Raw genomic sequence first — 12,795 nt, 5'->3', positions numbered from 1 at the left:
AAGATTGATGATGGCTCCAACTTAGTTGTCAAACAACTAAGCTCTTCAATGACGAGACTAATCTTCAAGCTTCCAATGAGCACTCCTTGCTCAAAAATTAAGCCCACCACCAACAAGGAACATCCCCTCTAATTTTGCACTAGAAAAATTAGAGGATTTTTCTTTGAGAAGAGAGTGGAATCTTCAACTATTGAAGAAGCAAAATGAAGGAGAGAAAAGCTAAAAAATTTCGGCCATAGCCCTTGGAGGAGAGAGGGAGGAGTGTTTTTCTTGGTTGTGAAAAAGGTTGAAGTGAGCATACGCATGCCATGTCTTGGATGTTGAAAAAGTAGCCTCCAACCCTTCACCTCCCTCGCATGCTTTCTACTTGGGCTTGTAACAATTACAAGACTCATCGACTTTTTATTTAAATGTCTCAAACATATTTGAGACCATTTAAACTTTACTTGATTTTACTCACGCCCACTAGTTTAATAATTATCTCTAATTAGCTCTACGAGGCCCAATGTTATTTAATTAATTCAACACTTGAATTAATTTAATTATTTGGACACTACTAGTCCACTAGTGTTTAATTAATTCAACACTTAAATTAATTTAATTTAGTCCATAATAATGTTTATGAAAATCACAATTTTCAAATACATTATTTATTTAGTCAACTTTTAATTTAGGAACACTTCCATAAATTAAAATTTACATTCTTCTTATAAAAGTCATAATTTTATTTTTCTTTGTGCTTATAAACTCATTTATAAGCCGTTCAACATATTGAACTATTTTTAACTTCTCAACGGGATCTAGAAAGTTAGTACTTGTGTGGCCCTCAATGATTCATTGATACAACTAACCGTGAGTTCACATCTCCATGTGATTCGGGACTAAACAGGTCCTTATATGAGTATACCCTAATTGCTTCATTCTTACTTATCAACTCCTTGATAACAAGAACGTCAGAACTCAAGTCTGATAGTACCCAACCAATCATGTTAAACGACTAGCATCATCGCTTACATGATTCCCGATGTATCAAATGATAGCGCCTGCAAGAACCATTCAATTATGGTTAGAGTACAGTACGGTCCCTTCAACTCATATATCACGACCGATTCGACAACTATTGGTATATCGAGAGTTGTCAAAGAATCGATACTATGTGTCATGTCGTAGTTGCATCGATGATGTAATCTATGAAACCCCTTTCATAATTAGCACAATACTATGATCAGAGATTTCATACTACATATACATGAGATCACATAGGATATCCGTACCCGAATCCCCGAATACAATGCATCGACTCCTATATGTTTCGACAAAACACCCAACCTTGCCACCTGATGACCCCATGAGAGTCGGTAAACAAGTCAAAGTGCAATGCCAGCACATAGAGTCTCAATGTTGTCCCGGGTCATAAGGACTAATGGTGTACAACCATAAACTATGACGTTTCCACTCGGTAAGTGAGAACCACTTGGAAAGTCTTATATGGAGGATTGTTCAGTGCACTCTACCAGGAGCACCTATCTGTATGCTCGGACATCACAATATCCCCTACCAATGAAACATGGTACTCACATCGTAGATACTAGTCTCAAACTCGAGCGACCTATATCTTTCTTTGCGGTGGCTGAATCGACTAGGAACTGTTTAGAATATACAGTATTGCAAATATGAGTTTCATGATACTCATCATATGAGCATCTCATATTCTTTCTACTATTTGTATATTCAAGGACTTTATCTATGCAACTAGCATAAATATACAGATAAAGATGTGCCAAAACAATAATTTCAAATATTATTAAAATAAAGATTATTTATACATAGAGTATCATTGTGAACACTCGGCCAACACTTGGTTCGACGGACACCTACTCTAACAATTTCTCACTTGCACTAGAGACAACTACCCATATACTTCAAACCCATCGATTCGCGTTGCTTCTCGAATAATGGTCTAGGTAAAGGCTTATTTAGTGGATCAGCAACATTATCTGCGGAGCTGACTTTGTCAATCGACACTTCTCTTCTTTCCACAATCTCTCGGAGGATGTGGTACTTTCTCAATAAATGTTTGGATTTCTGATGAGACCTTGGCTCCTTTGCTTGAGCTATAGCTCCCGTGTTGTCACAAAACACCGGGACATGAGCAACTTCATTATGAATGACGCCCAACTCTTAGACGAAATTCCTTATCCAAACATCCTCCTTTGCTGCATCAGGTTGAGACATGTAAATCTCTTCCTTAATATCCCTATTAAGAAAGGCTGTCTTGACATCCATCTGCCATATCTCATAGACATACCATGCAGCTATGACTAACAATATCATTATAAACTTGAACATTGCAATTGGAGAAAAGGTTTCCTCAAAGTCAACTCCTTGTCTTTGAGTATATCCTTTTGCCACAAATCGCGCCTCGAAGATCAATACCTTCCCATCCGCCCCAAGTTTCTTCTTGTAAATCCATTTACACCCAATGTGAATAGTTCACTCAGGTGGATCCACGAGATTCCATACTTGGTTCAAATGCATGGAATTCATCTCTGATTCCATTGCTTTAAGCCACTTGGATGAATCGGCATCAGATAACGCTTCCTGGAAGGTCCTTGGACCACATCCATGGTTAGGCTCATCATGGCCCTCTTCAAGAAGCATACCATACCTCATAGGTGGTCTCGAGACTCTCTCGGATCTTCTAGGAGCTTGTATATCTTCTCTTCGCTCTTTGGGTGTGTGTTCTTCCTTCAATTTTTGGTGTCTCTCGAACCTCTTCGAGTTCTATCATCTCCCTTTTTTATCCAATAGAAATTTCTTTTCCAAAAAGGTTGTATTCCTAGAAACAAACAACTTTGTTTCTTGGGGATGATAGAAATAATATCTAACTGAATTCCTTGGATATCCCACAAATTAACATAAAATGGATCGACTATCCAATTTATCTCCCACTAACTGCTTCACATAAGCAGGGCATCCCCATATTCTAATATAAGAATATTTGGAAGGCTTACCCATCAATATCTCATATGGTGTCTTATCAATTGCCTTTGAATGAACATTGTTCAACAACAGTGCCGCTGTCTCAAGCGCATATCCCCAAAAAATGGCGGCAGCTCCGTGAACCGCATCATAGACCAAACCATGTCCATCAAAGTCCGGTTACGACACTCAGAAACACCATTCAACTGCGGTGTAGCGTGTGGAGTCCACTGCGAGAGAATCCCATTCTCCCTTAGATACTCTTGGAACACTGCACTCAAGTACTGACCACCTCGATCCGATTGAAGTGACTTGATGCTTCATCCCAATTGTTTCTCTACTTCACTTCTGAATTATTTGAACCTTTCAAAGGCTTCAGATTTTTATTTCATCAAATACATATACCCATACCTCGAAAAGTCATCGGTAAAGGTAATGAAGTAGACATGTCCATGCTTAGGGTGATGCTAAGCCGACCGCACACATTGGTATGGATCAAATCCAATAACCCTTTGGCTCGCTTCACATGGCCCTTAAAGGGAATTTTGGTCATCTTTCTTTTTAGACATGATTCACAAGTTGGGAGAGAATTAATATCAGACATATCAAACATGCCCACTCCCACTAGCTTGTTCATTCTTCTTAGGGAAATATGTTCTAATCGAGCATGCCATAATTGTGCCGTATTAAGAGTATCTTGCTTTCGCTTGTTTGTTGTTGTTATTTTTTGGACATTGTTTAGTGGAATATCTTTCAATTTTAAATTATAGATATCGTTTTCAAGTTCTCCAGTACCAATCAAACATTCATTCTTGTAAATTTTGCAAACACTTTTGCTAAATAAACAAGAATATCCATCTTTATCAAGCATAGAAATGGAAACAATTTTTTTCACGAAATCAGGTACAAACAAAACATCTCTTAAAATCAACTTAAAATCATTGTTCAAAAGCAAGTAAACACTTCCTACGGCCTTGGCAGCAACTCTTGCTCGCTTTCCCATCCTTAAGAAGGTATCACCTTCCCTATATCTCATACTTCTTCCCATCATCTGCAAATCATTACAGAGACGTGAGCCACAACCGGTATCCAATACCCAAGAAGTAGATTTAGTTGAAATGTTTACATCAATATAGAACATATCGTTTCCAGAACTCTTCTGGGCAAGATATTCTCTGCAGTTACGCCTCCAATGTACATGCTTCCTGTAGTGATGGCATATGAAGCTTTAACTGGTGTAGCTGCCACAGCGGGACTCGGAGCTTGCCTCTTGAAGGGCACGTTATTCTTGGGACATTGGAAAGAACGCTTCTTTCCCTTCCCAGGTAGACTAGTCTTCGTACCAGATGAAGAGCCCACATAAAGAACCGACTTCTCTTTCTTGATGGCGGCTTCAAACGTAAAAAGCATATTCACCAACTCCTCAAGGGTAGGCTCTAGCTTGTTCATGTTGAAATTCACCACAAAAGGATCGAATGAGCTAGGCAGCGACGAAAGCAACACGTCAGTGGTCAACTCCGAAGGCAACGTAAGATCCATGCCAACGAGCTTATCCACGAGCCTAGTCAACTTTAGGCCATGCTCATGGACCGAGGCCCCATCTCGCATGCGTAAAGTGACAGCTCCTTGACTGTATCATGCCTAAGAGGTCGTGTTTGCTCAACAAATAGCTCTTTGAGATGCAAATGAATGCCAGCAGCACTCTTTACATCCTCAAAACGCCTCTGCAGTTCATCATTCATAGAAGCCTGCATATAACACTTGGCTTTCAAGTCATGGTCACACCATTCCTTGTAAGTCTGCAATTCCTCAAGAGTGGAGTCAGTCGGAGCCTCAACATGGGGTGATTTAGTCAGTGTATATGCTATCCTTTCCGAATTCAAGACGATTTTCAGATTTCTTAGCCAATTGAGGTAATTAGGTCCGGTTGATATGTGTTTGTCGAGTATTGCAGATAATGGGTTGCGAATCGAAGACATTGTCAAATTTGTACTGAAAAGTAAAACAGATAAATGTTAATGTCCATTTTAAAATATTTAGTAAGATATAAAGTGTGGACTTTTACTTCATACTTTTTTACTCCCACTGTTTTTTACATTTTTCACTACCCTCTAGTGAAAACGGGAAATTCCTTTCCTCAGTAGGTACGTAAGGTCCAATTAGAAAATTATGATCCCGAATAATATCAGCCAATCATCATGCCTAAAAGATAGTTTCCAATTGCATCTCTATGCAACTTTTTACGTAAACTTTTGTCTCACGTTTGATTCGAACCCAATAATATGACATCGTTCATCTTTACGTGTCAAGCCTTACCCATCGATGTTGAACCTTAATGGACGGTCGCCATGAGTTCCCTCAATAATATGAGCCCAAATCATGGGAGTTACACGCAGTTTACATCACCATGTCAATGGATGTCACAACTTTCCGGTGTCCAGGCCGCCCCCCCCCCCCCAATAATATGAGCTGAGCCCCGAGCACGGGTAGCGTTCATCATGCACCCATTGTCGATGGAAGACATGGAAGTTATAAACACCTTTATAATTCCCATTTTCGGGCTTGATATTAATATTGAATCTTATTCAAAATGAGGATTTTTAATTTTGAAAGGTCTCATCATTAATTTTGTTTAAAAGCTCGCCATGTTTGATCGTATGTTTGCCGGATTCATGCAACTTTGTTATTATCATAATAATAACGCACATACTCATTATTTATAACATATCATGCATATATTATAAACAGTAAACTAAACAAGGATGATCAATCGTCCCAAAACTAATGGCCCGTGTGAGTTAAACACGGGCCTAGGTCCAATCCTAGGGAAATGCATGGGAAGCAAATGCAACTTTTACACAAGCCTCCAATATTTACATGTCTTCGATCTTCATAATCATCAAGGCCACAATATTCCAATCTTGATCTTCCACTATACTAATATTTACAAATAAATATCCATGGCAAATAGTGATACATCTCATGGGGTGTGAACGGGCCATAAACCAAGACTACTTTATAAATTGATAATTATTACAATCATTCAACACAAAATATCCTAACATACACCTAGCAAATTGGGCTTGGGCTTTTGATCATCCTTAATGCATAATATCACATATCATACACCATCAATTAATTATCACAATAATCAATTGATCCAATATTATTGATGTGATCCGGGTGAAATAAATGAGCCGGGTCGGGTGCTCCACCGGATCTGCTATCAAGATAATGAAGGAAACTGAGCAAGGAATATGGCTTCGATCGTGACCTACAAACAATGAAAGGAACTCGTGAATGGGCGCCGGAGGGGTGTCCGGCGTGGCCACTCCGATTCTTAAGTCAGCAGGTTGAAGATGAAGAACACAAGTGATATATGTGAGGATATATGTAAATGCCAAGATCTTAGAAGCAGCAGAATTCGGTGCCTCAAATGTAAACCATACCTGCTATTTATAGGAAAGAAAAAAAAGGATTACCTCGATCTACGCGTACACCTAGCACTCATAGCCTTTGATGTTGACTACCTATCAAGCCACCCTATCCTGTCAAGCCACCATACCTCTGATAGCGTCTCTGACACGCCAAACCCCTATAGTTCTGACAGATAAGATAGCAATAGAGTGCGGCACTGTTATCGAGGTAGCCCAGGTGATAAGCTTCTCGATAGATGGCTCGAGAGCCCGGGCATCTGCTTGCTCGAGGAGAATATGTCTCGGGCATTCACCTGACCAGATTCTAAAGAATCCATCCTACAGATTAACCCAGATTTGGGCTATCCATTTAGCATCCATGACCCGTGCTATCTCAAGGGTATCATCACTCCCTCCTTAAATATTTAGGCTAGAGTCATACTCGTTGTCCCGATTAGTCTTGTGTGCCCGGTCATGGGCTTCAATAGAAAAATTTATAGACTATAAAAGCATCGGGGGCTTCAAATATCCCAGAGATGGGATTAGGTGCCGGGGCCTTGGACCGGGGAGCATGTACCAGGACTTGGGAATGGTCGAGGTGCGAAGCCCCGAGCCAGGATGTAGTGCCCTGGGCTTAGATAATGGACGAGGTGCAGAGCCCCGAGCCAGGGTACGGAGCCCTGGACTTAATGAATGGTCGAGGTGCGGAGCCCCAAGCCCCAAGCCAGGTACGAAGCACTGAACTTAATGAATGGTCGAGGTGCGGAGCTCCGAGCCAGGGTACGGAGCCCTGGGTCTTGGAGTGGTCGAGGTGCGGAGCCCGAGCCAAGGTACGGATCCCTGGACTTAATGAATGATCGAGGTGCGGAGCCCGAGCCAGGGTACGGAGCCCTGGACTTAATGAGCAACCAGGTTACAGAGCACTGGGTCTTGAAGTGGTCGAGGTGTGGAGCCCCGAGCCAGGGTATGGGTACCTGGACTTAGCAGATGGCCGAGGTACGGGTCCTCGGGCCAGGGTACAGATCCCTAGACCTAATGAATGGCCGAGGTGCGGAGCCCCGAGCCAGGGTACAGAGCCCCGGACTTAATGAGAAACCAGGGTATGGAGCCCTGGGTCTTGGAGTGGTCGAGGTGCGGAGACCCGAGCCAGAGTACGGGTCCCTGGACTTAGCAGATGGCCGAGGCACGGGTCTTCGGGCCAGGGTATGGATCTATGGACTTAATGAATGGTCAAGGTGCGGAGCCCCGAGCCAGGTTACGGAGCCTTGGACTTAATGAACAACCATGGTACGGAGCCCTGGGTCTTTGAGTGGTCGAGGTGCGGATCCCTGAGCTAGGGTACGGGTCCCTGGACTTAGCAGATGGCTGAGGTACGGGTCCCCGAGCCAGGGTACGGATCTTTGGACTTAATGAATATTCGAGGTGCGGAGCCCCGAGCCAAGGAACGGAGCCTTGGAATTAATGAGCAACTAGTGTATGGAGCCCTGGGTCTTGGCGTGGTCGAGGTGCGGAGCCCCGAGCCAGGGTACGGGTCTCTGGACTTAGCAGATGGCCGAGGTACGGGTCCTCGGGCCAAGTTACAGATCTCTGGACTTAGCAGATGGCCGAGGTAGGGGTCCCCGGGCCAGGGTACGGATCCTTGGACTTAGATAATGTGTCGGAGCCTCGTGTCTCCCGGACTTAAGAGAATGTGCCGGGGCCTCGTAACTCATGGGTTTTAAATAATGTGCCGGGACCTCGTGTCTCTCGGACTTTAAATAATGTGTCGAGGCCTTGTATCTCTCGGAATTAAGAGAATGTGTTGGGGCCTCGTGTCTTCCGGACTTTAGAGAATGTGACTTGGCCTCATATCTCCCGGACTTTAAATAATGTGCCGGGACCTCGTATCTCCCATACTTAAGAGAATGTGCCGGGGCCTCGTATCTCCCGGACTTTAAATAATGTGCTGGGGCCTTGTGTCTCTCGGACTTTAGAGAATATGCCGGGGCCTCATTTCTCCCGGACTTTAAATAATGTGCTGGGGCCTCGTATCTCCCGGACTTTAAGTAATGTACCGTGGCCTCCTATCTCCTGACTTTAAATAATGTGCCAGGGCCTCGTATTTCTCGGACTTAAAAGATAGTGACGGGGCCTCATGTCTCCCGGACTTAAAAGATTTTCCCGGGGCCTCATGTTTCCCGGACTTAAAAAATTGTGCCAGGAGACATGAGGCCTCATACCTCCCGGACTTAAAAGATTGTTCCGGGGCCTCATGTCTCCCGGACTTTAGATAAGGTGCCGGGGCCACATACCTCCCGGACTTAAAAGATTGTGTTGGGGCCTCATGTCTCCCGGACTTAAGAGATTTTGCTTCTCCTGCTATATTAGTTTTATTAAAAACCAAATCACTAACCTGGAAATACTGCATCCGAATTCATTTTCGATAGAGTGAAACTTCTCCGGTTGAGCTAAATTAGGTGACTAATATAGCTGTATGCTACTGAGTGCATAGCAAATGCTCTTCCACGCCAATCCGGGATATCTGCTGAGCTTTGAGGACATATCAAATCCACATATAAGATCTGAGTGCCGAGCTGGTCGGACTAGTATGTTTGCTAAGCAAAGTTGGGCTTACTGAGGTGCCGAACAAGGTCGAACTTGCTCTTGAATGGAAATCATATCTACGTCTTGAGCTCAAGTTCTCACAGAGGGCGTCAATGAAGCGATCCGGGTGAAATGAATGAGCCGGGTCGGGTGCTCCACCAGATCTGCTATCAAGATAAGGGCATCCGCATCCGTCGGAATTAATTCATGTTAATAACTCTCCATCTCATCAAAAATGATGGGGTCCACGAGCCACATATTCATTACATTAACACTTCCCCATTATTAACACACACCCACATTCATTTAATTTCAACTTTCATTATTTATGGGTCCCACTGTCCACTTACTCATTTTTTTATATTTTTAATATTTCAATATCTTTCTAATATTTTTAACATTTTACAACAAATATTACTGAAAATAAATAGTATTATTATTTTAAAAATAACTTATTTCCAATATTCATTAAAATATTATTAAGACATTAAAAAATAACTTAATTCCAATATTTCAATTTAAAAATTTATTACAAATTTGACTGAAAGCGTACACATAGGAAACAACAGTTGAACATAATGAAAAACAACATATAAATCAAACATTTTGAAATTTGTAATAAACTGACTTCACTAATTGTTGTTGTACTCTGTCCAAATATGCTCAACTAAGTCGGCACGAAGTTGGTGATGTACTTCAGAGTCACGTAGTTCGGAATTTCTACGGAGATAATCATGAAATCCTCGGTTTGAGCCTTGGACAGGTTGTGCGGGTTCGTCACCTTCGTCGTTAGACCAATTTGTCACGTTACACCCCTCATCCTCAACAATCATGTTGTGCAAAATAATGCATGTTAACATAATATATTTTAATTTTTTTCTGTACCAATAACGAGCTGGACCTCTAACAATCGCCCATCTGGATTGGAGCACTCCAAATGCCCGTTCAACATCTTTTCTTGCAGACTCTTGTCTTTCTTTAAACAATCTCCTTTTAGGATCCTCCGGACAAGGAAAAGCCTTAACGAAAGTAGCCCATTCCGGATATATTCCATCCGTTAGATAGTAACCCTTCGTATAATGAGTGCCATTAACTGTGAAATTGATCTCCGGGACATTTCCTTGCAAGATATTGTTGAATATGGGAGATTCGTACAACACGTTAATATCATTACGTGAACCCGCGACCCCGAAGAATGCGTGCCATATCCACAGATCTTGAGATGCGACTGCTTCAAGTACGATTGTCGGCGACCCATGGCCTCTGGTAAACTGCCCTTTCCAAGCAACTGGACAATTTTTCCACTGCCAGTGCATACAATCAAGGCTACCCAACATGCCAGGAAATTTGTGTTTCTCTTCGTGCATTTGAAGAAGACGTTGAATATCATCAGCATTCGGCCGTCTCAGGTATCGATCACCAAATATTTCAACCACATTTTGGCAGAATTTGAAAAGACACTTGATGGCAGTTGATTCCCCCATACGTAGGTACTCATCAAGATGGTCGGCAGGGACTCCATAAGCCAATTGACGTATAGCAGCTGTGCATTTTTGTAGTGGTGACAATCCTTTCCTTCTAGCAGCATCGTTCTTCAGTTGAAAATACATTGAATTGGCCTCAAGTGCATTCACAATGTGAAGGAATAACTCTCTTCGCATACGAAATCTTCTTCGAAATATATGATCTTGATACACTGGGCTGGCGGAAAAATAATCATTGACGAGTCGCAAGTGACCGGCTTCACGATTTCTTTGGATGAACCTTCTTCTTCGTCGAATCTCGTTACTACTTTCAGAAGATTCATGTATTTTTCTGCTTAGTTCAAGCATGCATAACATCATTTCTTCTCCCGGATCATTAATTTCGTCATTAACTTCAACTTGTACTTCGTCTTCGCTTGTTGGGCTAGAGCTGGAGCTGGAGCTCGAGCTGCTCGAAGAATGAGACATTGTATACAAATAAGGATTAAAGAAATAAATATTGAACCTACAAATAGAAGTATGAGAATGGTAGAGAATATATATTGAGTGTGGTTGATGAGTAGCAATATGTTGGATGAATGAATAAATTTGTAGAAATTGATTTGTATTTATAGTGATTTTTTATTATTATTTTATTTAACTAGCCGTTGTACTTTGTATTTTATAATATTATTTAAAAACTAGCCGTTATAGTTTGCTAAATATGATATGTAGTATTTAATTTATGAAAGAACCGTTGGTGAATAATGTTAGCGACGGTTTTTCAAACACTGTCGCTATTAGCGACGGTTTTTAATAAAACCGTCGCAAATAACGACGGTTTTTACAAAACCGTCGCAAGTTGCGATTTTTTTTAAAAAAAATAAGAAAGTAGTGACGCTTTTGAATTTGCGACGGTTTTTCAAAAACCGTCGCAAATTTCGGATTAACGGCGTTCATTCTGATGAATTTTTCTGCTGACTTGGCACAAAAAATTAATAACACCTCCACCCACATTGGTGCTTTAATGTTAATGGGTGTTAATAACACCCATTAACATACCAATGTGGGTGCCCTAATGAAGGAAACTGAGTAAGGAATATGGCTTTAATCGTGACATGCAAACAATGAAAGGAACTAGTGAATGGGCGCAGGAGGGGTGTCCAGCGTGGCTACTCCGATGCTTAAGTCAGCAGGTTGAAGATGAAGAATACAAATGATATATGTGAGGATATATGTAAATGCCAAGAGCTTAGAAGCACCAGAATGTGGTGCCTCAAAATATAAACCATACCTGCCATTTATAGGAAGGAAAATCAAGGATTACCTCGATTTGCGCGTACACCTACCACTCATAGCCTTTGATGTTGACTTCCTGTCAAGCCACCCTATCATGTCAAGCCACCCTACCTCTGATAGCTTCTCTGACACGCCAAAGCCCTATAGTTCTGACATATAAGATAGCAATCGAGTGTGACACTGTTATCGAGGTAGCCCGGGTGATAAGCTTCTTGGGAGATGGCTCGAGAGCCCAGGCATCTGCTTGCTCGGGGAGAATATGTCTTGGGCATTCACCTTTCCGGCTTCTAAAGAATCCATCCTGCAGATTAACCCAGATTTGGGCTATCCATTTAGCATCCATGACCCAGGCTATCCCAACGGCATCAATTATATATCTTGATCCAATCACTAACAGCCACGATTATAAACTAAATTAACAAAGTATACAAATTCTTTTGTCTACTTTCTAAATAATTTATTTATAACCGAATTTCTTGTAAATCACCATTTACTATAAATAATTAAAGTCCAACTTCAATTATAAATCACCTTTTTTCACCAAAAACATTTTGGCCCATTTAAATTTCACAAAATATGACAACCATCCAATGGTCCAACAACTTAAGACCCATGACATTTTGTTATTTCAAAACACGGGCTGCCCTTGCTGCCCAAAATGCACCCCAAACCGGCCTCGATTTTGTTGCAACAAATCATCTCATGCGGTTAGAAATCGACCTTAATATAATATCAAGTATATGCTATACAAAATAGTAACCATAGCTCATGATACCATTTGAAAGGGGGTCGTTTAAGGTGTCTGAAATGCGCAACGGAAGTTTCAAAATTATTTTTCTAGCAAAAATCGAGCACCCTAAACACTAAGATGTGTAGCAAATACAATAAAGCACAAAATGTCATTTAATTATTTGGAAACTACTAGAACCACTAGTGTTTAATTAATTCAACACTTTAATTAATTTAATTTAGTCCATAATAATGTTTATAAAAATAACAATTTTCAAATACATTATTTATTTGACCAACTTTTAATTTAGGAACACTTCCAT

The 12,795-nt window shown here is 41.2% G+C and overlaps 1 protein-coding gene across 1 annotated transcript; it reads right to left on the bottom strand.

The window, feature by feature from the left end:
* Positions 1-9,485: 9,485 nt before the first annotated feature.
* Positions 9,486-11,517, bottom strand: LOC140809628 (protein ANTAGONIST OF LIKE HETEROCHROMATIN PROTEIN 1-like). The gene has a single exon (XM_073167316.1). It carries the CDS (start codon positions 10,931-10,933, stop codon positions 9,614-9,616), a length of 1,320 nt encoding a protein of 439 aa, XP_073023417.1. The 5' UTR covers positions 10,934-11,517; the 3' UTR covers positions 9,486-9,613.
* Positions 11,518-12,795: the final 1,278 nt, after the last annotated feature.

The sequence above is a fragment of the Primulina eburnea genome, chromosome 13 (genome assembly GCF_022965805.1).
Source record: "Primulina eburnea isolate SZY01 chromosome 13, ASM2296580v1, whole genome shotgun sequence".
NCBI lineage: Eukaryota > Viridiplantae > Streptophyta > Magnoliopsida > Lamiales > Gesneriaceae > Primulina > Primulina eburnea.
Note: the sequence above shows the minus strand (reverse complement) of the source record. Positions and strands in the feature narration are given on the sequence as shown.